This window comes from Ochotona princeps, chromosome 19 (genome assembly GCF_030435755.1).
Source record: "Ochotona princeps isolate mOchPri1 chromosome 19, mOchPri1.hap1, whole genome shotgun sequence".
Lineage (NCBI taxonomy): Eukaryota > Metazoa > Chordata > Mammalia > Lagomorpha > Ochotonidae > Ochotona > Ochotona princeps.
This window is the reverse complement of record NC_080850.1, coordinates 1226609-1254275: the sequence shown is the minus strand read 5'-3', so window position 1 is coordinate 1254275 and position 27667 is coordinate 1226609. Positions and strand designations below refer to the sequence as shown.

General features: G+C 46.0%; 2 protein-coding genes across 3 annotated transcripts; one reads left to right on the top strand and one right to left on the bottom strand.

Moving 5' to 3' along the window:
• Positions 1 to 43: 43 nt before the first annotated feature.
• On the bottom strand, positions 44 to 12355 carry LOC101524379 (zinc finger protein 354A). Of its 2 annotated transcripts, XM_058677411.1 has the most exons (4): positions 12270 to 12355; positions 7517 to 7643; positions 5979 to 6080; positions 44 to 1838 (listed from the first exon to the last, which is right to left on the bottom strand). In XM_058677411.1, the coding sequence occupies exons 1-4, from the start codon at positions 12300 to 12302 to the stop codon at positions 277 to 279; spliced, it is 1824 nt and encodes a 607-aa protein (XP_058533394.1). In that variant the 5' UTR covers positions 12303 to 12355; the 3' UTR covers positions 44 to 276. The 2 variants fall into 2 exon arrangements, with proteins under 2 accessions (XP_058533394.1, XP_058533395.1); XM_058677412.1 differs by lacking the exon at positions 12270 to 12355 and having other exon boundaries at positions 5979 to 6033; positions 7517 to 7645.
• A 3075-nt stretch (positions 12356 to 15430) lies between these two features.
• LOC101524144 (ribose-phosphate pyrophosphokinase 1-like) lies at positions 15431 to 26229 on the top strand. Its single transcript, XM_058677474.1, has 6 exons — positions 15431 to 15610; positions 17937 to 18035; positions 19344 to 19468; positions 22253 to 22426; positions 24124 to 24283; positions 26088 to 26229. The coding sequence occupies exons 1-6, from the start codon at positions 15506 to 15508 to the stop codon at positions 26178 to 26180; spliced, it is 756 nt and encodes a 251-aa protein (XP_058533457.1). The 5' UTR covers positions 15431 to 15505; the 3' UTR covers positions 26181 to 26229.
• Positions 26230 to 27667: the final 1438 nt, after the last annotated feature.

The following is a 27667-nucleotide window of genomic DNA, read 5'->3' as shown; positions in this document are numbered from 1 at the left end:
AAAAATAAACCTTTAAAAAAAGAGGTGAAACAAATACCTTTATTTTACAAATGTTCAAAGTCAGCATCTGCACTTATGAATTCCTCATCGGTTTAAAGTGTCCCAAAGATGAATATCATTTTTTTCTTATTAGACGAAGTTTGCCCACCTAATTTAATACCTGGAAAACACTAAATTACTATTTTTTTCATAACCAGTACATCCACTACATCACTGTCAAGCATGTATTCTCTGACAAGCTTTGGTTTAACGCATTCGCACATGCAAATCTACTTCCTAGGGATCCTCTTCAATATGAATTTTACAGTGATTAGTAAGGGATGACCTGTGATTGAAAAGTTTCCCACATGTGTTACACTCATAGGGCTTTTCTCCAGTATGAATTCTCTGATGTGCAATACGTGATGAGCTCTGTCTAAAAGTTTTCCCACATGTGTTACACTTGAATGGCTTCTCTCCCGTATGAATCCGTCGATGCTGAATCAGAGCTGAACTTTGGCCAAACGATATCCCACATTCCTCGCATCGATATGGTTTCTCTCCAGTGTGGATCCTCTGATGATTACTAAGGGATGAGTTACACCTGAACGTTTTCCCACACTCGTTACACTTATAGGGTCTTTCCCCAGTATGCATTCGCTGATGTTGGATGAGCGCTGAGCTTTGTCTGAAGGCTTTCCCACACACTTTACATTTACAAGGTTTCTCTCCAGTATGGATTCTCTCATGAATAATGAGCGTTGAGTGAGAACTTAAGGCTTTCCCACATTCACTGCAATTATAAAATTTTTCCCCGGTATGAATTATTCGGTGTCTATTGAGTCGTGAAATAGAAGTGAAGCCTTTTCCACATTCATTGCATCTATAGGGTTTTTCTCCAGTGTGGATTCTTTCATGTTGGATAAGAGAGGCACTCTGACTGAAGGCTCTCCCACATTCGCTGCATTTAAAAGGTTTCTCTCCAGTGTGAATTCTCTGATGGTAACGCAGGGATGAGCTAGATTTAAAGGTGTTGCCACATTCATTACACACATAAGACTTCTTCTTGGAATAACTTTTTTGACATCCAGGAAAGGATGTGTTGCAACCAGATGACTTTCTGCCTGGGTTATATTTACAGGGGTTTTCTCCAGCATGGATTTTTTGATGTATAAAAAGGCCTGACCTTCGACTGAAGGCTTTCCCACATTCTTTGCATCTGTAGGATTTCTCTACAGTATGTGTTCTTAGATGTTTATAAAGCGAAGTACTGAGAGTAAAGGCTTTCCCACATTCTTTGCACACGTAGGGCTTTTCTCCAGTATGAGTTATTTGATGTTGAATAAGAGCTGAACTTTGGCTAAACGCTTTAGAACATTCTTTACATTTAAATAATTTCTCTCCACTATGATTTTTCTCATGTTTACGAAGGGATGAAGTGTTAATGAAAGTTTTTTCACACATACTGCATTTATATCGCTTCTCTGCTGTGATTTTTGGTTGACTGGGTAAATTCACATTCTGTTTGAAAGTGGTTCCTTGTATTTCACATTTTGGTGGTGTTTTTTCTATGGAAACCATTTGTTGCTTAGTATGCACTGACTTTAAATTAGCATTACGGCTACATTCAATATTTTTATGGCTTTTCTCTAGAGTTGGGATTTTTTTGTTGGTGACTGAAACTATCTGAACATTTTCCTTTTTATCCTGTTTTTTCTCTAATCTGACTTCATATATGTCATATTTTTCTGATTTCAAGCCCCAAGGTCTGTTCCTTTTGGATCTCTTCATGATTGGTACCTGAAATGAGGAGTCTTGTGTTTGAGTTGATGTTGTGGTTTTAGGACCACTTTTCCAACCTGGAGGGGAAAAAAAGAAGTCCAAAAGTTAATGCTGAGTCTTTTCTTGACATTGAGCATTCATTAGTACATTCCTTTTGCTATACATTTACCTGAACGTTAAATATTATAATGTGGATAAACTTATGTGAGGGTACTTCAAAACAGTTAGTTGCACGACATAGAAATAAAAGTAAAGTTTACTTTGGTGCAAACATTTTTGAAATCCATGTAGGTTTTTTTTTTTTTTTTCTGGAAGTGATTTCTGCCTTGGCTTAGTACATTCCTAGCTCTCTGCTCTCTTCCTCCCTCCCCACCCCTCAGACTCCTCCCAAAAGAGCCTTTGCCACCAAACTCAACATGGCACCTGATGTGGCACTGGTGGGTCCTGAAATCCGCCCCGCATGCACACCTGTCCATCTGGGCTCCACCACTTTGGCTCTGCTTGTGATCAGATTAAAAAACAAAACAAACAAACACCAGTGGGATCTACAGTTTCAATGGCTAGATTCACCTTCTGAGTTCCTGGGAATCTCCCCTTCCCACCTGACTGGGTGGAGCTCTGACTGTTGCTGGGGTGTCTGCTGAAGCACTGCTCTGCTGTCTTGCTGTTACCCCATGTTCTTATTTTCCATGAGTCACAATTCTTGCTGTGAGCTTCTCAATCGTTTGTGTGTTCATTTTCCTCTACCTGATCTTTTTTTTTTAAGATATTTATTTTATTTTTATTGGAAAGTCAGGTTTACAGAAAGAAGGAGAGATAGAAAGATCTTCTGTCCATTGGTTCACTCCCCAAGAGGAAGCAGCAGCCAGAGCTGAGCTGATCTCAAGCCAGGAGCCAGGAGCTTCTTCTGGGTCCTCCACACAGGTACAGGGTCCCAAAGCCTTGCGCCATCCTCTACTGCTTTCCCAGGCCACAGACAGGGAGCAGGAAGTGGAGTAGCAAGGACATGAACCGGCACCCACATGGGATCCCAGTGCATACAAGGCAGCAAGGATTTAAGCCACTAGGCTACCGTGCCGGGCCTCTATCTGACCTTTTGATCCTTAGATTTCTGAAAGGCTTAATACCCAGGTTCTTAATTCTTCTTCCTCTGTCCCGTTCCACAGGACAGCTTCAATTAAAAACTTACACTCCAGGCAAGACTTCTCACTCACAGACTACCAACTCAAGGTTAATAGGCCTAGAATCAAATTCATGATATTCTCTCTATAAATGGCACCAACTGTCAATCAGAACCTCAGGAGGCATTCCCTATACTTCTCTTCTGCAGTCCCTCATCTAATCAATTTCAGACCTGTTTGTTATCGCAAATTTAAGCTGCTTCTCTCCACCTCTACACTTCTAGCAGGAGCCTTACCTTCAAGTGGCACCAGATCCTGCAATTTTCTTTGTAGCACACTTCTGTTTTCCCAATGGGTCCATTTTCTCTATATGGTCACAATGCTGGTGTCCTTCCTCTTACTGTAATCTAAACCATCTCCCTGGATGCTATTCAGTCTCAGCGATTCAGTATGTCTCACTGATTCAGTATGGATCACAGCTTCACACATTTACACTTCATGTTCCATATATATTTTGAGGTACAATACTTCAAATCCAATAGGCTACTGACATCTCCCCTGGGATGATGGAGTCAGGCAAAGACAACTCATTTTAATTCATCAGAACTAAATTTCTGCCATCTCCCAAATGCCCTTCTTGCAATGTTATAATCTCAGTGAATCACTGTCCATCCCAGAATAAGCCACAAACCAGGCAGGCATCCCTGAAAACTTACCTTCCATACCAACTCCATCTCCAAGCCCTCTTGCTTTTTTTTCTCCCACATTATCTCTGGAATTGGTTCATTCTTTTCTGTCTCCACCACCATTAACCTGGTCCATGCCACTCACACGTTCTTTCTCAGGCCTGAAGTCTACTCTGGCCAGGTACAGTTGTATATACTGAGTATGGAAATGGGAATGACTTGAACAGGCAACACAGTGTAAGGGTTATTACCTATTTTGGATGGATAATAAACAGATGTGCGCTACTACACAGTGATAAGCACAGAGAAGGAGTAAAGCATGCTGAAGGGGGAAGAATATAGAGGACCAAGGGCCATGCTTTGTAAGAGGTGTGCCTACGGAGAAGAAACTTGTGTAACATAAGGAAGTGCTTCACAAGAGATGTGGCTGCCTGAAAGGACAGTTCTGAGTAGGAAAAACAAACAAAAAGAGGTGGGGAAGCCCTGAGGTGGAGGCCTCCTTAGTGCACATGGGGCAGTCAGGGTGACCAGGGTCTTCAATGGGAAGGTCTCTGAAGGACACCAGGGGACTTCAGATTACACTCCATGAAATGGAGGCCACTAGAGGGTTTGAACATGGACGCAACACAACCAGATATACCGTTTAAATAGATCATTCTGGAAGGAAAAGAAATAGTGAAGGTAGGAGGGGAGGCACTAGGGAGCATCTGAGTTCTTGTTGGGAAGGACGGGGGATCAGGAACAAGACTCAAATAAAACAGGGCTGAGTGTCGTTGGCTCCAGTTTAACCACCTAAGAACAGTGCCTTAGAAATACTGTAAATGAATCCAGTGGGGCTTCAGCTAAACCTAGAAAATCAGGAAAGGATGCCCTCTCTGTGAGCATGTGCAGGCCCCGCAAGCCTCACTGAGCACACAGTAGTCCCCAGGCGGCCCCGCAGCTGAACACCTGACCACCCCACATTGGCTTCCTGCCTCAAAAAAAAAAAAAAAGGGAAAAAGACAAGGAAAAGCTATTTTTTCGTTTGATTTCTGAGATCAGTCTTGCAATTTAAAAAGAATAGTTTTCTAGAACATTTCATATAGGCCAACTTTACGAGAAGTACAAGACGGCTTAACTCTGTTATCCTAGGGCAGCTGTGCCACACAAACGTATAAGCTCAGTGATTATACTTTGAGTTTATTTCTTAAGCAAGAGACTCACATTCTATCATTTCCTCCTTTCTCTCAATTCAAAACCTACAAACCTGAGAAGGCATTTGGCCTAGTAGTTAAGAGGCTGGATGACCAAGTTCAAGGCCCAGCTCCAGTTCCTGATGTCCTGATGGAGGACAGCATGGGATGACTCAGCTGGTCATGTCCTTGCTACGGAGGCGGGAGACTCCTGGCTTCATTCTGGTCCATGCCTAACCTTTACAGGCATTCGGGGAGGGAACCAGCAAACACAAGGTCTCCCTCAAGTCTGAATAAAGCAGGAAGTAAGGCATACACACCAAGGGCTGACATAGAAGTTTGTATGTGTTTTCTCCTTATTGCGGGAAATATCCCAAGTGAACATATTTTAAAAAGTATATTCAAGGACATTTAAATGGCTTGATTCAGACCAATTTTTCCAAGATATCAAGAATTCTAAAATCCTCTGCTTATTTCTTCAGCTATTTCCAGTCATACACTGGGCAGTTCAAATCTCTTAGAGCTGTACCAAGGACTTTTTCTTTTTCTTTTTTTTTTTTTTCAAATATTTATTCATTTTTATTACAGCCAGATATACACAGAGGAGGAGAGACAGAGAGGAAGATCTTCCCTCCAATGATTCACTCCCTAAGTGAGCCGCAACGGGCCAGTGCGCGCCGATCTGATGCTGGGAACCAGGAACCTCCTCCGGGTCTCCCACACGGGTGCAGGGTCCCAATGCATTGGGCCGTCCTCGACTGCTTTCCCAGGCCACAAGCAGGGAGCTGGATGGGAAGTGGAGCTGCCGGGATTAGAACCGGCGCCCATATGGGATCCCGGGGCTTTCAAGGCGAGGACTTTAGCCGCTAGGCCACGCCGCCGGGCCCTGTACCAAGGACTTACAATGTGGCACTACCCAGGTTTTCAACCTCATTTCTGTCCTCATCTCCCCTGACTTTAGCCAGACCAGATTAATAATGTGGGTGAATTAACAATGTGCAATTCCTTAAGCACACTGTGTCTACTGAAGGAAAATGCAGCCTGCCTCTGAAACAACATAACAAGAAAGGGGATCTGGAGAGGTGATGACCACAGAGGAGAAGGAACCGGGCCATTCCCTTCTGTGGCCACTGAGAACCCTCATGGCCGTTTCCCAGCCAGCGCTCCAAGCTGCAACTTCTCCTGTCAGCTGACCATCGCCAGCAGGGACTCCTCAGGCACCCTGTCCCTCTACTCACCCGCAGAGGAGCCTCCGGCACTTTCTTTTGCTACCTTCCAGGGATCTTCTCCTTGCTGTAACAGAGAGATGACCTTTGGCATGGAACATGGGAATCCTGCTCCTGGACAAACAAAACATGCACACACACACAGAGTTGCTTTTGTTTTGACACAAACAGCGATTCCACATTTTAGTGAAAAAAAAAAAAATCATAGGATGATAGAAGGACTTGTGAGGGCTTAAACTGTGCCCTCATAATGTATGGAGATGTAGGTAACTTTGGTACAATTTAGTGAGGAAAATATGAGAAACATGAAGCTTCAGTAACTGATGGTGTATCTCTAGGTTTCTATAGCAGATGGAATGTTAGCGAGTAGACCGTACTAAAATTTGCAGCCATATGGAATGGTTATGTCCTAAGAAACTTGTCTGAAATAAAAAAACACTGTCTGACTCTTTTAAAGATGACGGTGCGGGCCCGGCACAGTGGCCTAAAAGCTAAAGTTCTTGCCTTGAACGCGCCAATATTCATATGGGCGCTGGTTCTAATCCTGGATGCCCCACTTCCCATCCAGCTCCCTGCTGGTGGCCTGGGAAAGCAGTCAAAGACAGCCCAAAACCTTCGGACCCTGCTCCCATGTGGGAGATCTGGAAGAGCTCCTGGCTCCTGGCTTTTGGTTGGCACAGCACTGGCCATTGCAGTCACTTGGGGAGTGAATCATTGAATGGAAGATATTTCTCTCTGTCTCTTCTCCTCTCTCTCTATATCTGACATTGCCATAAAAATAAAGAAATCTTAAAAAAGAGAAAAGAAAAAAAAGATGGCAGTGCTTGCCAAAGCGTGGACTGTGGGCTAAATCCAGAGCCTGTGTATGTACAACCCTCGTGCAAAGAATGGTTGGGGAAAAATGAAAGAAGAGAAATGTCACAGAGACCATATGTGACCTGAAGAACCTAAAATGTTTACTACCTTGCCCTTGTAGAAAGGGTTTTGACTCTTGGAAAAGACAAATGGGAAAAGCAAGTGTTACATCTAGAGGTTGGACAAAGCCCTCTGTCACAAAAGAAACACAGAATCCACAGGTGAATGTTGCAAAGTGAAGCATGCCATCATAGAGCAGGAAGAAGATGGCTTGAGCAATCAGATGCCAAGAAGGCACAAGATGTTTTTAGTATCTGCTTACGCAGGCTGGATGTGTATAATCCGGATGAGGCAAACTTTGGCTAGTTTTTGCTAAATAATTATTTTAAATGTATTTATCGGAAGGTAGACACTGAGATAACTGAAGCTATGAGCTTGGTACTCAGTCTGGTCCCCACACTGGCGGCAGGGACCCAAACAGCTGAGCTGTCACCTACTGCCTCCCAGCTATGTCAGCAGGAAGCTGGACTGCAAACATACGTGGGGCTCAAACCCAGGCATTCTCCTATGGTAGCTGAAAGCCCCTGGGATGCCCACCTCAGCAAAAGCTTTCTGAAGACCCAAAGCTTTTGTTCAGGAAAGGAGCTGTTGAGACCCCGATTTTCAATTCTTTGTCCACAGGGAAGCTTCCTTACCCAGAGAGAGCACATTGTTGTAGTTGTCTAGCATCACATCCCGGTACAAGCTTCTCTGGGAAGGGTCCAGTGTCCTCCACTCGTCCCGAGTGAACAGCACAGCCACATCCTCAAACGTCACGGACACCTGGAAGGACAAGTCACTCAGCTTACCCTGGACCACACTGCACACATGCAGAAGCAGGCAACAATGGGCAGGGAGACGGGCCACCCACAAAGAGCTTCTGACATTGTGCAAGGTTCTAAGGTTGCAGGCACGGAAAGGAACAAAACTGGCGATAAATACACACACAACACCATCCAGTGTGAAGCGCCTCTGTTAGCCACTATAAGGAATATATAGAGGCACCGAGGGTAACTGGTAGGGTATTAAATAGAATATTCTTTCTGAGTGTGTTTAAGAAATATATTGAAAAACTTAGAAATGTATATATTCTTTGACTTGCCAATCACTGTATTAACAGTGCCATGTACAATCTATAAGCCTATGGGCATGCCTTAGTTTTTCATCCCTGTAGCAAATGTCTGAACAGAGTCACTTACAGAAACCAAGATTCACTTAAGCCTATGGTTTAAGTTCAAAACTCGGGGGGGGGTGTGTCTCACTGGCTTGGTCTCTGATGAGGGTGATGGATGTGGGAGGCATGTGGCAGATCACGTGGTGTGTCAGGAAGCAGAGGGACAGAGAGCAAGTTCATCCCTGTAGTTTGTATTTCTTTGCCGCTACGTAGTTTCAAACATGGGGCTGTACCCTAGCAACTCAATGTAATAACTTCCTATGGGTCCCATCTTTACATATCACAACAAATGAGTTTGGGACTTAAACTCTCGCATGAGTTGGGTAGCCAGATTGTGTTCAAACCACAGCAACACAAGAGGTCATTTATGGTGTCAGCAGTAACAAAAAATGAAACCCACTTAAATGTTTATTGTTGGAGGCTAGGTTAAATAACTCATTGGGACTACCTGTGCACCTACTGAAGTGTGAGGACAGTGGCTATGAAACTTAAAAGAGCTGTGACTTATTAACTATTAGATGCTTTCTATGAGCCAGTGTTAGCCTTATGCTAATATTTTGCATTTGATATTTAATCTTCATAATGACATTACAAAGAAGGAGCTATTATTGCTCTGATTTTTATTAAAGAAAACATGAAGTCATAGAGAGGAGGATACTGTTCAAGTCGCAGAGGTGGTCAGTGGCAGAAGTGGGGCTGCAATACTGTCTTAGCTTCCTTTTTTTTCTTCATAAGCCACTTTTTATTTTAATTCTATAAATCCAAGATACCTAGTGCTCATATTTTCTATTAAATAAATAGTATCATCTTAGTGAAGTCTACATACTGATGGCCTTTTACAACATTTTTAAAAAGATTTATTCATTGTCATTGGAAAGGCACATTTCCAAAGAGAAGGAGAAATGTAGAGCATGGGCTTCCATAGGTTCCCTCCCCAAGTGGCCACAAATCGCCACAATGGCTGGAGCTGAGCTGATCCAAAGTCAGGAGCCAGGTGCACTCTGGGATGCCAGCACTTGGAGCAGGAGGATTAATCAGTTGAGCCCCTGTGCTAACCCCCCCCCCGCCCGCCCCACAGAGGGTCTGTTAACAAAAGAAATAAGGCACATCAGGATGGATAAGTTGTGGGGTGATCCACAAGATATATTTTAATTTTCCTCCCAAACACTAGGCTTTTTCTAACAAAGATCTCCAGGTGATAAGCTGTCTTTTGTCAGGTGCACGGCAAATCTCTCAGAGTCAGCTGTGGCCAGTGTAGTGGCTCAACAGGCCAATCACCTGCTTTGCAGTGCTGGTATTCCATTAGGGGGGTGGTTCCAGTGCCAGGTGCTCTACTCCTTATCCACCTCTCTGCTTAGGGCCCATGAAAGCAGCAAACGATGGCTCAAATCTTTGGGACCCTGCACCCACATGAGAGACCTGGCTTTGGATCAGCTGAACTCCAGCCATTGAGGCCATTTGGGGACTGAACCAGCAGATGGAAGGCTTCTCTCAGTCTCTCCCTCTCTCAGTAAATCTGTCTTTCAAATAAAAATAAATAAATCTTAAGAAAAAAAAAAAGACTGTCAGTGGGTTTAATTCTTATATCTCTCTTTAAATAGCCTCCACGGGACAACTCAGACATTTAGAATAAAGCCTTACATCTTTTGGAGGTGTAGAACTAATAATAACTTCAAATAACTGCAACTGCATTGAGAAACTCAATCTGGCATTATTTTATCAGGGAAGATTACTTTTTAAAGAAGATTGATTTATTTATGTGGAAAATTAGAGTTAGAGGGAGAAAGAAAGAATTGGGGATCCTCCATCCGCTAGTTCACTCCCTAAGTGGCCACCACAGCAAGGGCGAGGCAGGGCTGAAATCAACAGCCAGGAACTTCATTCGCGTCCCCTAAACGGGGTGGAGGGCCCAAGGACTAGGGTCACGTGCCACCACATTCTCAGGCACAGTGACAGGGGGCTGTATCACAAGTGGGGCAGCCAGGACTCCAATCGGCACACGTCACATGCAATAGCTTAGTCTATACCACAATGCTGCCCTCACTCTCACCTTTTAAAAGGATTTGTTTATTTGAAAAATCAAAGATTATGAAAGAAAGGGAAAGACAGAGATCTTCCATCCACACACTGGTTTACTCCCCAGATGGCCTAAACAGCAGGGACGGGGGCTAGGAGCTTCATCGAGGCCTCCTACATGAGCGGGAGGGACCGTCCTCTACTGCTTTTCCAGGCTACTCGCAGGGAGCTGGATTAGAAGTAGAGCAGCCAGGGCACAAACTGGCACCCATAGGGGACGGTAGCATCCCAGGCAGTGGCTTTTAGCTGCTGCGACACAGTACCAAGCCCTAATTCTGTAGAGTAGCCTTTCAATGCTTACCTCAGAAGGTGAAGAAATGAATGAGACAATGTACGCGACAGAGATGAATGGTGGTGGCACCTAACAATGTACTCACAGTACTACTGAATTATATACTCCAAAAGGGTTAAAACGGCACATCACATGTATGTATATTTTCCAAGATAAAAAGGTTAACATGATAAGATGTAAATAAATGCAGAGATCATTCTGAGGGGTGTTGACAATCACCTCTAGATGCTGAACTCTAACTGATTTCACTTTGTTGTTTCTAAGTGTTGTGAAGCAGTATTTGGTTATCACCCCATTCCTCGGGATCTGCAAAGGGACGTGTTGTTCTGTAAGCTAGTGACTCCTGTGATGGCTGGGGACAGGGGCTGAGGGTGGAGCTGGCTCCAGTCTCATCAATCCTGCCAGAGGAAGCCAAGCTTCCGGAAGAACTCAGATGCCCAGTTCCGGTTGTCTCCTGAGAGCTGAGCGGAGGGAGCTGGCCTGCGCCCCCAGCACACGGGTCTCTCGTGCTATGCTGCCCTCTGTGTTCTGTGTGGTTATGTTTTATAACAAGCCAGCAAATCCAAGCATTTCCTCCCGTTCTGTGAGACAAAACCAAGCAGGGGCTCAGGGGGACACAGGAAGCATTTGCAGAGTGGAAAGTCTCGGGGACTGAGCCCTTCAACCTGTGAGGGATGATGCCATCAAGAGTTAAAACTGAATTGACCGACACGATGCCCGGCTTGTGTCACTGCTCTAACAGTGCTGCTTGCTTGGTGGGCGGGGGAAAAACCCACATGCCTGCTGTCCCAAACGCGGAGGGTGGAGCAACGGACTAAGTTCGTCTTCTCTCTTCCTAGGCCTTAATATTTTTTCTCCATATGTGTATTTTATTAGCAACATGTAATACACATATGTAAAAAAATCCAATAAATTGTCATGGGGGAAAAGAAGATCAAACTTCACCACATTCTTGGGTTGAAAAGTTTCGGGAACATCTGGCTGGATTGGGATCTTCTGGTCTGAAGGCAGTGCCAGAGGACTGGCTGGGTGGCCCGGCATGGAGAGAGGGCCAGGCTCACCTGAGGCTGTCCTTAGCACCTCTGTGTCATCATGTGCAGAAAAAACAGGAATCATAATTGCTATACCACTGTGAGGATGAGAATGAACAAACAGAAATTCCTCAGGAAGCCCGCCCCTCCATCACAGTGGACAGCCAGTAAGCAGCAACCGCTACTGTGAGTTGAGAACGGTCAAAACAAAGGAGCAGGAGCGTGTACTCCCTAGGACCCAGACACACTATGTCAGTTCCTGTCAACATGGACACTAGCCCAGCAACACCACTCGGCTGTCACAGCAGGCACTGGCGGAGCAGCACTAACCCCCCAGGTCCCCTCACAGCGGCAGGCGTGGCTGTTGCTCACATTTTCCAGGGAAAGAGGCAGGGCATGGAGAGGTGGATCTATTTGTTCAAGGCCCACAGATGCTAACAGAGGAGACAGGTGGGTTAATCGCCAGCCATCGGGCTTCAGAGCTGCACTTCCTAACTGGGGCAGACCTTCAGTCAGGAGACCTCTGCAACCCATCGCTGCAGTGTGGCCATCTTTCGTCACCCCGTTGCACCTGGAAGGGATGAACCCATCACTGCCCCAACATGAGGATGACACGGCAGGTCAAAGTTTTGAAGACCATGGCACAGCCAAGCCATACGGCCCAGGAAGTCAGCCGGGAGACTTGTGAGAGGTTTGTGAGGAAAAGCGTGTCTACTCAGAGAAGAAACGCCCTGGATACCATGGCCCGCAAGGTGAAAGGACTTAGCTCCTGAACCCCTCCACAACAAAACAGCGCCCTCCCCAAGCATTGGACCAGAGACCCCAGGCCTCCTCACCTCAGGCCTCGTCTTCCTCTGCTCGCCAGTCATCTTCTCCTGGGCTCTTGCCGGGGTGGGGGGGAACAGGTGCAGCCTCCAAGGAGGAACTGAAAGAAGAAAAAGGGACGCGGGGAAGAAGCCCGCTTTGCTCCACTCCATTTTCGGAGGCAGCGCAGGGGGATGACCACGGAGAGCCGGGAGTGGACGGAACCAGAGAGTGGCCGGGCCAGCCCCATCCGCAGCAGCCCCACAGAGCGGCTGGCACTACTGGCAGCTCCATGCTAGTGCCCAGGAGACCGAGGCCAGTGCGGGTCCACCGGGACTGCTTGCAAGCACCTGTGACAGCCGCCTCCCCGAGCGCCTTTCCAGTTCCTCTCCCACCCACAGAGCATCTGGGAAAGGAAAACAGGGGCTTTTCTATGGGCCCAGAACCGAGGGCCAGGGTCCGGGCATCGGGTGCCGAGGGAGCCTCCCCGTCCGCTCGCGCCCGACCAGCGGCTGGACCTGCAGGAGGAAGGGCGCCCCGGTGCTCCCCGAGGCGCAGCGGGACGGCCGATGGCCGCGGGAGACAGGCCCGGGGCCCCCTCCGCTCGCAGACATCCCGCGGGCCGCTTCTCCGAGGCCTGGCCCGCCTCGCCGCTCACCTCCCCACGCGCTCGGTTCCTCCCCGGCCGCGATCCGCTAGCCCGAGCCTCCAGAACCGGGCCGCGGGGCGTCGGCCGCTAGACGGCTCCCGCCCCGGCCACCTCAGGCCCTGGAGCCGCTGGGCAGCCGCAGGGTCCTGAATGGACCGGGAGAGGCTGCTAGTGCCGCTGGGAAATGTAGTCCGCGGGAGCCGGAGGATTCCGGGAAATGTAGTTCTCTGCAGTTGCTCGCTGCTCCCCAGTACTGGAACCCAGCTCCAGCACTCCAGTGGACTTCCAGGAAGCGGGCAGCCTGCAAGGAGGGGGACGGGGGAGGTAGTGGGTCGTTCTAGGTGCCCAGAAGGCAGCACATCAGCTTTCCTTTACGTAGATCCTTTCAGTTATAAAATGTGCCTGTTAGAAGATTTGATAAATACTGAAAAGGCAAGAGAAAATGCCCTTGGTGTCCGTTTGCAGAAACAAATGGCTAACTTTTTTTTTTTTTAAGATTTATTTATTTTATTACAAAGTCAGATATACAGAGAGAAGGAGAGACAGAGAGGAAGATCTTCCCTCCAATGATTCACTCCCCAAGTGAGCCACAACGGCTGGTGCTGCGCTGATCCGAAGTCGGGGACCAGGAACCTCTTCCAGGTCTCCCATGCCGGTGCAGTGTCCCAAGGCTTTGGGCCGTCCTCGACTGCTTTTCCAGGCCACAAGCAGGGAGCTGGATGGGAAGTGGAGCGGCTGGGATTAGAACCGGCACCCATATGGGATCTGGGCACGTTCAAGGCGAGAACTTTAGCTGCTAGGCCACGCCGCCGGGCCCAACAAATGGCTAACTTTTTAAGAGTAAAGATTCATTTATATGAATGAAGAGATAGATATGCGAATCTATCCACCTATCTTCCATATACTGTTTCACTGCCCAAATGCTCACAGTTGCTAGGGCTGGGCCGGGTTAAAGCCAGGATGAACAGACTTATCCAAGTGGCCTAGGTGGGTACAGGGCCCCAAGCACTTGGGCAATCTTCCCAGGCTTTCCCAGGCACATTTTCAGGGAGCAGGGTTGGAAGTGGAGCAGTTGGGACTCAAGCTGAAACCCGTAGGGATGTCTACGGTTTCACTGCCACACAACACCTTAATGAACTCCTTGTAACAGCTCTCTGAGCCTCTCTTAGCCTTTGCTTCACTTTGGCTCTTGTTTTATTGGAATATTGCGGATGGCACTTGTAACCTATTTTGGATTTTTCCCCCAGTGGAATATGCCATTGAGACCAGCATTTACCAGTTCAAAGTTCGACCTCCTGTAAGATAGCTTGGGCAGGGAGCAGGCTCCAACTCCTAACTCCAGCTTCCTGCTAACACACATCCCGGGAGGCAGTAGAATTGTTAGACGTTATTATTATTAGATGTTATTAGCAATATCAACTCCCAAGATGGCATTGTCTGTAAAACCGAACTTGCAGGGGTAAACATAATACCTCAATAGATTGCAGAATTCTCAGCAGGGTGGTTGGGTGTCCATTCAAAGAGGGGTGAAACTGCCTTGAGGTGGCTGGAGAGACATCCATCAGGAGGCTCCTCGAGGCCTTGGCAGCAGGGGAGCAGTTCTCTTCATACCTTTGTGTCATCCACTGCACGGACCCCAGCAGATGTGGACACAACATTGGAGTGCCTGGGTTTGGTGCTGAGCCCCAGCTTTCAATTCTAGCTTCCTACTGACGCAGAGCCTGAGACAGTGGTTGAAATGGTTAATTCCCTAGCATCAGCATCCCAGGAGGACTAGATGGGGTTCCAAGGTCCTGGCTTTGGTGTGGCCCAGCCATGGATGTTGTGTGGATTTGGCGAGTGAACCAACCAATGGGAAATCTCTTTGTCTCTATGTCTTACTTAAATGAATACATACATATGTACATATGTGCATGCATAAAGCATATTTTATGACATGCATATATGCATATATGTGGGTTTTTCTAGTTATTCTTATTGAAAAGGCAGATCAGATTAATGGAGAGAAGTAGGAAGAGAGAAAGATCTTGAACCCACTGGTTCACCCCCAAATGGCTGCAACAGTCCAAGCTGAACTGAGCCAATCAGAAGCCAGGAGCCAGCATGCTTGAGATGGTACTGTTATAAATAGAAAACATCGTTTTAGAGTAGTGGTGATTCCTGCCTTATGATATCTACTCTTGTTAGGTATGGATTGTGTAACTGTCACAGGTAGTGTGCCACATGTACATTCACATTGGGCATATCTGTTTGATGCTGTACACTGTTTAGTGATATTGCAGTGCACTTATTTGTAAGCACTTTACACTAAGAGTATCAAATCATCTTCACATCATGTTATATGCGTTGTATAAGGCATTGAAGTGGAAGTCAAACATGAACGTGCTTCTGGTATAGGGGCTCCTTACGGAGGATTTTCCGAAGTCTGAGGGGATCAGTAGCTGTAAATCACTTACTGCTTATGAGTGAGGAAACCATGCTTCAGAGACCTTACCGTGTGCTTCAAATCTTGTCCTAATGTTGTCCTTTGTCCATTGCAGCGTGGAGATAGGCGAAAGTGTCCGTGGGGAGGATGTTTACATTGTGCAGAGTGGTTGCGGTCAAGTCAACGACAATCTGATGGAGCTTCTGATCATGATCCACGCCTGCAAGATCGCCTCGGCCAGGCGGGTGACCGCAGTCATCCCATGCTTCCCTTACGCGCGGCAGGACAAGAAGGATAAGGTAGTCGTGGAATCTTTTAGGATTTATCTGTTTATTAGAAAGGCAGTGTGAGAGAGAGAGGAAAGAGATCTTCCATCTGCTGGTTCACTTGCCACGTGTCACAGCAGGCAGAAGTTGAGCTGGGACAAAGCCAGGAGCCAGGAACTCCACCTGGGTCTCCCCCATGAGTGACAGGGCACATCTTCTGCTACTTTCTCAGATGCTTTAGCAGGAGCTGAACTGGAAGTGGAACAGTCGAAACTCAAACTGTTGTTCATATGGGATACTGGTATCCCAGATGGCTGCTTAACTCACTGCCACAGCACCAGCCACGGAATCTTATCGTTTTATGTTTTGTTTTGGTTTATTTTGATTGGAAAGGCAGATTTGCAGAGAGCAAAAGGGACAGATCTGCCATGTGCTGGTTCACTCCCCAAGTGGCTGCAACAGGTAGGGCTGAGCCAATCTGAAGACAGGAGTCAGGAGCTTCTTCCAGGTCTCCCATGTGGGTGCAGGGTCCCAAGATTTTGGGGGGATACTCTACTGCTTTCTCAGGCCACAAGCAGGGAACTGTATAGAAATTGGAGCAGCTAGGATATGAACTGGTGCCCACATGTGGTTACAATGCAAGCAAGGCCAAGGTTTAGTCGCTAGTCTATTGCACCACCTCCTCCTTCCTCCCTTTTTAAGCAGGGAATGTAGAACCAACTGCCTGAAGTCCCCTCACCTCTCTAAAAATCCTTATCTATCACGTAGGGTATTTTAAAATAATGCTTTCTTAGATATTATCTTATCATCAAAGTAGTAGACAATATAGGTTTATATTAAAGCCACACTGTAGTAGTTTGTTATTCAAGTCACACACACACACATAATTTTAAGTTAGTTCCCTGACATTTTGAGCAGGTGGTAGGATTTATTTGGATGACAGAGAAAAAGATCTAGTTGCTGGTTCACTGCTCAAATGCTCACCAAAAAACAGGGTTGAACCAACTGAAGGCAGGAGCCAGGAACTCCATCCTGATCCTGCCTGTAGCTTAAGGGGGGCAACAATTTTGGTCGTTTTGGGCTGTTCATCTGCATATATTCTATCTCCTGCTGTATTCCTCATTTATCTACAAAATCCAGGCCAGACCTGGTCAAAGCCAAGAGCTCAGAACTCTGTCTGGGTCTCCCAGTCGAGGCTGCCTCCTAGGATGTGCACTGATGGGAATCAGGGTAGAAATCTGCCTGGCTGGGCCTTAAACCTAGGTGCTATGATTTGGGATGCAGATTTGCAAGTTGCAACTTAAGCTGCTGTGCCAAATGCCTCCCCCTGAAATGTATGTTCAGACTCTGGCATGTTAGAGATAGTGTGCAGGTTTGAGAATATGGGTTCAATGAGATTTTGTTTAAAAAAGAATATAGTTATTTTAAAGGCGGAGTGACAGAGGAATTCAGGGAGACAAAGAGGTCTTCCATGTACTGGTTCACTCCCCAATAGCTGTGTTAGTCAGGGCCAAGCTGAAGCCAGGAGCTGATCCATCCAGGTCTCCAATGTGGATAGCTGGGCCCATGTACTTGAGCCATCTTCCACTACTTTCCCAATCACATTAGCAGGGAGTTGGATCAGAGGCTGAACAGCCAGGATTGAAACTGGAGTTCTGATATTGGATGCCAGTGTTGCAAATGGTGATTTAACCAAGCCTTCTGTGCCATGATGCCAGCTATCCAGGAGATTTTAAGAGAAGTATTAAACAAAACAAAACAGCAAAACATCTGAAGTCTGCCTAATTTGAATAAGCTTTGGAGGTACTTGAGTAGACTGAAACTGTGTTGAGTTGTTTTATTTGTTGAAGCGCAGATTCTGCATTGAGATGGTAATGTTCATTTCCTTTTGTTCAAGATGTTTTATTATAAAAAATTATGTGTTCATTTGAAAGGCAGAGTTAGAGGGAGGGAGAGAAAGACATAGTTTTCCATCTGCTGGCTCTCATTTTCCCAGTGGCTGTTTTAGCTGAGCTGGACCAATCTGAAGCCAGGAGCCAGGCACTTCTTCCAGGCCTCCCCAACTGAGTGCAGGGGCCTAAATATGTGGGCCACATTTCACTGCTTTTCCAGACACATTAATGGGGAGCTGGGTTAGAAACGGAGCAGCCAAGATTTAGAGCAGTGCCCATATATGGTGCCTTCACTGCAGGTAGAGATTTAACTCACGATGCAGCAACAGTACTATTTTTAGATTATGGTCTATTTAAAGCATTGGTCATGTCTTTTCTTTATAGTAATAAGTATATAATAAGTGTTTCTTAAGCAAATGAATTGATTTTAGGATTTCTGGTATTCTTTCATTTCCTTCCCTCTCTAGAGCCGGGCTCCCATCACAGCCAAGCTTGTTGCAAACATGCTTTCCATGGCAGGTGCTGATCACATCATCACCATGGATCTACATGCTTCTCAAATTCAGGTATTGGTGGAAGTTAGGTGCTGGGGGTTGCAGTAGTCAGGGGAGAGGACTGACAGTTCTGAAGACTGCAGAGAAGGCAACAACTGCCCAAGTGCAGCCCAAGAAACTAGATACTCAACAACATTTTAAACGTGTTCTCCTTAAGCACATTTTGTGATCGTAGCTATCTGGGGTGATGAGAGGGAGGCAGTATGGCATTATGGGGTAAGCGTAAGCTTGGGATCAGACCCAGCCGTAATATTGGCACATACACTTGGACAGGTATGTTTCTGAACAGTTCTTTCATTATTGTGAATGTGAAGTGACATTAAATTCATAGTATAATACCTGGTACTCTAATGAGTTCTCAGGACTGGGAAGCTGTTATTATTCCTTTTATATATACAACGTCTTAAGTTGAGAGCCACAAATTCATAGTAAGAGGAATGAAACACAACCTTTATTTTGTATGCTTAGAAGAGATTTTTGTCATCATTGTCAGATTTGTGGAAATCCAGTGATTATATAGATAGAACAGGAGCTTATACACGTATTGTAGAATAAGAACACATTTTTTAAACTTAAAAAAGATTATTTAAGGCAGAATTACAGAGAGGACAGAGATGTTCAGTCCACTGGGTTCACTCTCCCCAGATGGCTGAAATGGCCAGAGCTAAGCCCACCTGAAGCTAGGAACCAGTAGCTTTTTCTGAGACTCCCACCTGGGTGCAGGGGTCCAAGAGGTTGAGCCGTTTCCCGCTGCCTTCCCAGACCGTAGACAGGGAGCTCGATGGGAAGTAAAGCAGCCTGGACATAACCTGGCATCCATCTGGGATGCTGGTGCTGCAGCTGTAGGCTTAGCATATTGTACCACTGCACCAGCCCACATATTACCCAGAATTATAATAGACATTCTTTTAGCTGTTCTTTGCGATCATCGCTTATGAATCATTTCCACTAAGTTTATTTATACCAGTGGCACCCCTGGTTTGACGGTTAAGCAACATTCAGAGGCATGGAGCACTGGTAATTAACTTATGAGTCTTCAGGTTAGTTGGACCATCCTGACAGACACTGGCTGAATTCGGTTGGTCTCCACCAGGGTGTGCTCATGCTCCTATGATGAGCTGTGGGCTGGTGTCACTGATCTTGACTGGAGTCTCTCAGCTGAGATTTCAAAGTGTTGTTTTTATAGTCTACATCCTGGGCATGCCTTCCTGCTTAAGTTTCACAATGTGATCTTCTTGGGGGCATGTTGCTCCCGTGTTAGGATGTACAAACAGAATAGGAAGCAACACGAAGCAGGACTGATGGAGCTTCTTCCTGCAGGGCTTCTTTGATTTCCCAGTGGACAATTTGTACGCCGAGCCAGCTGTCCTCAAGTGGATCCAGGAGAACATCTCCGACTGGCGGAACTGCACCATTGTCTCCCCTGACGCTGGTGGAGCTAAGAGGTAGGGAGGGCGTGGGCACTTTTCCCAATGTGTTGGACATGAAGTCTTTTAGACAGCTGGGTGTGACGGTCAGCTTTCCATAATCATGGCAAACAACCCGAATAGTCAGCTTAGAAACAGTGGCTTAGCTATAGTTTTGGAAGTTCAAAGTTCAAACAACATAGTATAGATTTTGGCTTTGATGAGGAGTCCATGACAAACTGCATGATGGGAACATGCACACTGGCAGGCAGGCTCACCAGGTGAGCCAGGAAGTGTGGAGGGATGGAGTGAAACTTGACACTTCAAACAACTCTCTTGTGAGAACTACCTCCCAGGACAGGCCTCCAGGGATCTACAGATCTCCCACGAGGCTCCATGTCCTAAATGTTCCATCTTCTCTTAGTAGAGTCGCTCTGAGGATCAAGCCTCTTGGGGCAACATTCTAGTTGTAAGCCATTGTGGTTATTGTCAGAAAGTGATGTTTTGTTTCCATCTGACTGGCAGTTTTTCAGTACTTCAGAATGGGTATATTAGGAGCTGGACATGGATTGGATGTCACTTTACTTACTCCTCTTGCATTGTTTTTAGTCACTACATGGAAGACAAGGCCAAAAGGGGCCCTAAGTAAGCATGGAGTCGTGAGCTTAACCATCAGTAAGATTATTAGTAACTGCACTAGCAGTGGTTCTAAACCCACTAGGAAGAATAAAAAATTTGATGTTCTAATGAATGGCAGCTGCTATTACATCACATTAGTTTTATAGACCTCTTATCATGCCGATGGTTGCATGTTTTAATTTTTGTTAAGCAAGAAGCAAAATCCTGAAGTACAGGATCTTTATTAAAAGCCAAGAATTTAAACAAACTTTTTACCAAGGATTTCCACTTACACTAAAACTGCCATAGTGCGGACTTCAAGCCCCATGACTTCGTTAGTGGATTCCTGACAGTAATGACACGTGTTCTTGTGGTTGGGAAACTAGAATGAAGAACTAGAAAACATGGGTTAGGTAAAGCTAATTCACAACCTAGAAAAGTTGTGACTTAAACGACTTCTTTATTTCAGTAACTCGGCTGAACTGAGAAGCTAGGAGTACGTTCTGTGTGTAGCCAGCTGTTTGGCTTGGTGAGCAGTACTAGAAACAGCCTGAAAAACAGGTTCCCTTGACAACAGGAAGTTGTCAAGCTTGCCTTCACTTGATCTGACATTTATTTTTATATTGTCATGTTCTCTCTCTCTCTCTCTTTTTATTTTTTAAAGAGAATTGATGTTCTTGGGGTTTTTTTTTTGTTGTTGTTTTTAAGATTTATTTATTTTCATTGGAAGGTCAGATATACAGAGAGGAGGAGAGACAGAGAGGAAGATCTTCCATTTGATGATTCACTCCCCAAGTGAGTGCAATGGTCAGTGCTGCGCCGATCTGAAGCCAGGAGCCAGGAGCCTCTTCCAAGTCTCCCATGCGGGTGCAGGGTCCCAAGGCTTTGGGCCATCCTCGTCTGCTTTCCCAGGCCACAGGCAGGGAGCTGGATGGGAAGTGGAGCTGCCGGGATTAGAACTGGTGCCCATACGGGATCCCAGGGTGTTCGAGGCGAGGACTTTAGCTGCTAGGCCATGTCGCCGGGCCCTGTCATGCTTTCATTTAGCAAGATTGTCTTGACAAAACTGGATCCAGGAAAACTGCCTTCTATAGATAACTGCCACCTAATGATCTTTTTTTCATTATACTTATCTTGCAGTGGCGTCGTGTTTGCCGAATGGGTCACTGTCATTTCTGACTTGGCAAGGTTTGGGGGAACAGCTGTGATTTATGGGATAGTAATTCTCCACTCAGTGGATTAGGGGGCTACTTTCCTAGTTCTTTTTCTGCTTTGTTGATCTCTGAGTTTGCTGACCATTTGGATGATTTGAGACTTTTTTTTTTGAGACCATAATCTTCCCTGGATGAATAACCCTTGCAAACAGATTGGTAACTATGTTATGTGCCCAAGCAGAGAGTAAGTCAGAATAGAGTCTGTGGTTCACTTCGGCCAAGTTACAAACATCAGAATTTATTAGGGTCACAGATTGTCCTTATTCAGAATAAAACCTGGAATGTGTGGCCACAAGGGAAGTAAGACGTAATGCCATGGTTGGATCGCCGTTTTATTTCAAAACCAGACTCAGGTGGCTTCTTCAGCCACAGTGCAGCCTAGAGGTTGCATATTCACCAGGGCATCCCACTGTCACGCTGCAAGCATTTATGCTTCAGTGTTAGGTGGCACGTGGTCACCACTTCCCAGCCACATTTGTCTTGCATAAGGAAAAAAGAAAGTTGTATTTTGACTTGGAGATACTTTGGTTTCGTTACTTGTTAAAAACATTTCTAAAAATTATGGAGATACCTCCCTTGTGGTGTCCAAGTCCACTAGCTGTTGATGGGAATTTTGCCACCAACACTAGGGGCGCCATGGCCACGGGAATTGAAACATACTGGCTATTATTTCCCTTTTGCTCCACTTCTCACCATACCCATGGTCATGAGTTGACCTTCATGGGACTTCCACAATTCTAGTCCTTCATTTATGGGGTAGAGTGTGATAAGGTATTACACAGCAGGTACTGAAAACTCAGAATAATTTACATTTCTGCCTCCTTATCATTGCTTCGCTGGAAGACCTCCAGCTCCTCTCTCTCCGAGCCTTCGGAACATATTTAATAGGGTATTGTGAGCTGCGGTCACCTGAGGGTGCTGTGGAACACTGGAACACCTCCCTTCCATCTGCCCTGACATACATTGAAACAGGACACCCCCTGTCTTACAGAGTGACCTCCATCGCAGACCGGTTGACTGTAGACTTTGCCTTGATTCACAAAGAGCGGAAGAAGGCCAACGAGGTGGATCACATGGTGCTCGTGGGAGATGTGAAGGATCGGGTGGCCATCCTCGTAGATGACATGGCAGACACGTGTGGCACCATCTGCCACGCAGCCGACAAGTGAGTGCACAGTGATGGGACTGATGGCTAGAATGAGAGATGCATGTGTGTGTCACTGCTGCCTGGACGCCAGCTGGCCAGTTCTTTCTGAAGGAATCGGCAGCTTCATCACTCTTTGCTTAACTTGTGATATAAATATTGAGCTCTCTTTTGTTGAAATATTTCTTACCTAGATTATATAACAAAATTTACCATTTTGACTGTTTTTTAGATTTATTTGAAAGAGCAAGAGACTTTGCTTAAGAATTATTGCCCTGACTGATTTAAAACATTTTTTATTTGAAAGATGGATTTACAGAGAGAAGGAGATACAGAGATTTTCCATGTGCTGGTTCACTCCCCAAATGTTTACAATGGCCAGAGCTGAGCCAGTCCAAAGCCAGGAGCCTGGAATTTCTTCCAGGTTTCCCACATGTGTGCAGGGACCTAAGGACTTGAGCCATTCTCCGTTGCTTTCCCAGACCACAAAGTAAGGAGTGGGTTCATAAGTGTTGCAGCCAGGACATGAACTGGTACCCCTTTGGGATGCTGGCACCGTAAGCGGAGGCTTAGCCTACAATGTCACAGCATCAGCCCCAACCTTGTTTGCTTCTGATAGGTTATTTTAACAAGTTCTGGTAGAGTTCCACAGATCTGAACAGACACAAATGTAGTACTTCACAAAGTTCATGAAAATGGAATTCAAAGATAAATATTTTGAAGCAAAAAGTTTAAAAGCACTATACATATTTTCTGTACATTAAAGTTCTTTTATAGTTGACCTTATTTATGATAGAGTTCCTTAGCTTCAGGGATTTCCCCTTCCACCTCCCCTACCCTCTTATCCTCTACTGTTTTCCCCTATATTGTAACAATAGTTATTGTATTTTTAAAGATTTATTTATTTCCATTGGAAAGGTAGATTTACTGAGAGCAGAGACGGAGAGATATTCCATCTGCTGGCCTCAATGGTTGGAACAGAGCTGATCTGAAGTCAGGAACCAGGAGCTTCTTCCAGGTCTCCCACAGGGCAGCATGTGGGTGAACCCAAGGACTAGCGCTGTCCTGCACTGCATTCCCAGGCCACAAGCAGAGAGCTGGATGGAAAGTGAAGCGTGTGGTTCCACAGGAGCCAGCCTGCACCTCCATCCAGGTCTCCCATAAGAATGACAGGAACCCTGGGGCCAGCATGGTGGCACAGCATGCTAATTCTCAATCTGTGGGACTAGCATCTTCTATGGGCAGCTGGTTTGTGTCTTGGCAGCTTCATTTCCAATCCAGCTCCCTGCTAACGAATATGAAAAGAAATTTGGGTTGCTTGAATGGTCTCTGGCTTGGAAAAGCTTCCTTTTTTCATATCATCAGAGCATATTTTCTGAAGTTGTGGCTTCCAAGACTGTGTCATGGTAAGATCTGTGGCCATATAACAAAAACACTGGACAGTACTCTCCCCACGTGTGTGTACAAGAAGTGCCCCTATGTGCACACAGCAAGGTAGCACGAGGTATCTACAAGCCAAGAGATGAGGCCTCAGAGTTGGAATGTACTTTGCTCCTTGTCTTTAGCATTCCAACTTCCAGAACTGTGAGAAATACATTGTGATCAAAGTTACCTGGGCTGTGATCATTTATGATGGTAGCCCTCCCAGGCTTACACATTCTTCCTCCCTTACTCACATTCTCCTCTAAGAAGATTAATCTGAATCAACTCTCTTCTAGACTTCTCTCGGCTGGAGCCACCAGGATTTATGCCATCTTTTCGCATGGAATCTTTTCGGGGCAAGCCATTACTCGCATCAATAATGCGTGCTTTGAAGCGGTGGTCGTCACCAACACCATACCTCAGGAGGACAAGATGAAGCAGTGCTCCAAGATCCAGGTAAGTAGGAGAGTGGCAGAGCAGGCCTTCATGGAGCAGGGAAAAGGTGTTCGTATTCCTGGATTCAGTGTCTGCACTCTCAAGATTGCCATCTTTGGTTTTGGGGGAGCAGGTTAGTCTGTCATCAGGACCTGTGATCTAAAAATTTAAAAACAGAAAACCTGTTTAAAAATTACAATTGCTAAACCTCATTATCTCCTAGGATGGCAGCTTCTCTATTGCACAGGCTCTCCAAGTAAGCCTCACACTTACTTCCCCTCTGCCCTAGGCATAATGGGAGCCTTTAGATGAACCGGTTGTATACCACTTATGAGTTTAGTGTTTCTCAAAGTATTCCTAGATTTACAGTTCTTGTTCAAGAGTAGATTTTTTTTTTTGCTTCATCTAAGATTTTTAACATCCTGGACCCAATATTTGTGAAAGTAAAATGCTTCCCTAAGCAGTTATTAGGTACTACAGTCTGATTGTCTTTGCAGTAAAACAATAAGGCCTTCCATGTGTACAGTACACCATTAGCTTTCTTAAGCTATAGTTCTATATAGCTGAAGGACTGTTGTCATTCAGAAGGCGTTTTGGTTGAAGATTTATTTATGTATTTCCACCTGTCGCTATAGTCCTTGTGTGGCTACAATGGACAGGGCTGAACCAGGCTGAAGCCAGGAGCATAATCTGAGCCTCCCACACAGGTACAGGGGCCCAAGCACTTGGGTCATTTTGCTGCTTTCCTGGACACAACAGCAGGAAACTAGATCAGAAGTGGAGCAGTCAAGACTCAAGTGGATGCTCACATGGGATGCCAGCATTAAAGGCAGGCACCTCTCCAGGCCCCAATGCTGGCCCCTCGGGATTTCTGTTTTCAACTTAAAACATTATTTCCACTCCTTTAAAAAAGAATTATTCTATTTTGGAAGAACCTCTATGGAATTTATATCTACAGAAATAGGTAGAGAGATCGATCTTCCATCCACTGATTTACTCTCCAAATGGCTTCAGTTGTGGGAGCTGGGCTGGGCTGATCCACATCTCCCATGGGCAGGAGCATAAGCACTTGGGCCGTCCTCCACTGCTTTTCCAGGCCATAAGCAGGGAGCTGGATTGGACGTGGAGAAGCCTGTACTCTATCTGGTTCCTCTGTGGAATGCCAACTCTACAGGTGGCTGCTTTACTTGTTATACCACAGTGCCAGGCCCCCTTTCCATTATTGTTTTTTTTTTTAAAAGATTTATTCATTTTATTACAGCCAGATATATACAGAGAGGAGAGACAGAGAGCAAGATCTTCCCTCCAATGATTGACTCCCCAAGTGAGCCGCAACGGGCCGGTGTGCGCCGATCCGAAGCAGGGAACCTGGAACCTCTTCCAGGTCTCCCACGCAGGTGCAGTGTCCCAGTGCATTGGGCCGTCCTCAACTGCTTTCCCAGGCCACAAGCAGGGAGCTGGATGGGAAGTGGAGCTGCCGGGAGTAGAACCGGCGCCCATATGGGATCCCGGGGCTTTCAAGGCGAGGACTTTAGCCGCTAGGCCACGTCGCCGGGCCCCCCCTTTCCATGATTAAGGATTTCAAAATGCCAACCTACCACCTTGCTGGTGATCCTGAGTCAGTTTTGTCTCAGTTAGCATCTGTGCTCTTTTCCTAAGTGGTTGCGTTAATGATGTTAGGAAGAGTCGGAGGCACATGTGGGGAAACTACATGGTGGGGGCAGTTGTAGGAAGCAGAGCTCTTGCTGGGCTCAGTGGTGTCTCTAGGTCGGTCAGCCACCCTTACACAGATGGTACTGACCTGCAACCTTTCTTCCCCTTCTAGGTGATCGACATCTCCATGATCCTTGCAGAAGCTATCAGGAGAACTCACAATGGGGAATCTGTTTCCTACCTGTTCAGCCACGTCCCTTTGTAACAGTATAACTTCTGAGGCTTTTTCAAAATAAAAGCAACCCTACCCCTTGTTTTTCCCTTGTTATTTGAAGACACATTTCAGCTGAAGACCCAGCTTGCTCCAGTGTAGTTTTCTACATCCTATATCAGGTATATTGGAGCTTATCCTTAACATGAGGCAAAGAGAGATTGAGAGATGACCTGCTGGGATTTCCCAGCCTTTGTCTCATTCTGGCTCCCTCAATGGAATTGGTCTTGAGCCTTGCAGATTTAAGTTCAGCTCAGCTTCTACAAGATTTTGGACTTGGGATGTTCAGATATGACTAGGGATGCTCAGTCTCCTTTGCATGTGTAGGTTTCAGGGGTGTGTATTCAGAAGAACTAGCACAAAGCCAACCCCTGTGAGAAGCTCTTCAAGCTCTGTGCTAAATGATGCGTCTCAGGCAACCCCAAACCCAGGCCAGGTAGCTGAGTGGCCTTAGGGAAGGAACAGGAAGTTCAGCTTGAGCAGCTGTTCAGTAGGATCCAAAGTGAGGTGAGATGGTACAGTGCTACAGGTGCTGCTTGGGAGGAAGCAGCCTGACCTGTCACCATCTCGCTTGACTGTAGTTTCAATTCTCCTTCGTATGTGTTGATTTGGACTTAACCTCAGCCACCTTTTCCTTTTCCCTGGCCCAACAAACTTTGGGCCCAAGTGATCATTTCACCATGTCTGCTGGAAAGAAAACTTGCTTCCTGCTTTGTAATTATTAATATTCAAATTAGACTGACCTGCCATAGCTTAATCTTCCTTAGCCTATTACCACCATGGTTGTAGGCTGTAGGTGATACTGTAGTGTCTTTGGATTAATTTAAGTATTTAATTTTTCATCTTCCTTCTTTGGATCTGTTTGGCCTTTCAAATGCCCCAAAAGGATGATTTTCAATTCACTTCATCCAGGAACATTTTTAAGCTTTTATGCTGGGCCTGGTCCTGTGCTAGGAACTGTCAGTCAGAGGTGAAAAAATATCTTGGCTCACTACAATGCCTGTGTGTACAAAGACAACAATGGCAGGGTACATTGGCAATGAGGACACTTGGAAAGTGGCCAGGAGCCTCCTCCGGATCTCCCACATGGTGTAGGATCCCAAGGCTTTGGGCCATCCTCGACTGCTTTCCCAGGCCACAAGCAGGGAGCTGGATGGGAAACAGGGCTGCCTGGATTACAACCAGTGCCCGTATGAGGGGCACTGGCCTCAAGGTGAGGCCACCGTGCTGGGCCCGCTTGGTAGCCTTTATAACTGCAAAGTAGTCCTCAAAATAAGATCCCTGGACCAACAGCAACATCATCAGGTGGAAAGTTGTAGATATGCAAATCCTTGGGCCCCAGCCCAGTCCTACTGAATCAGAAACCATGGAGCTAAAGCCCAGTGTTTATGTTTTAATAAGTTCTCCAGAGGATTCTGATGTCTGAAAACCAGTGTTTCAGGAAAGTGATGCTTAATCTCTCTGCACATTAGAATTCTCTT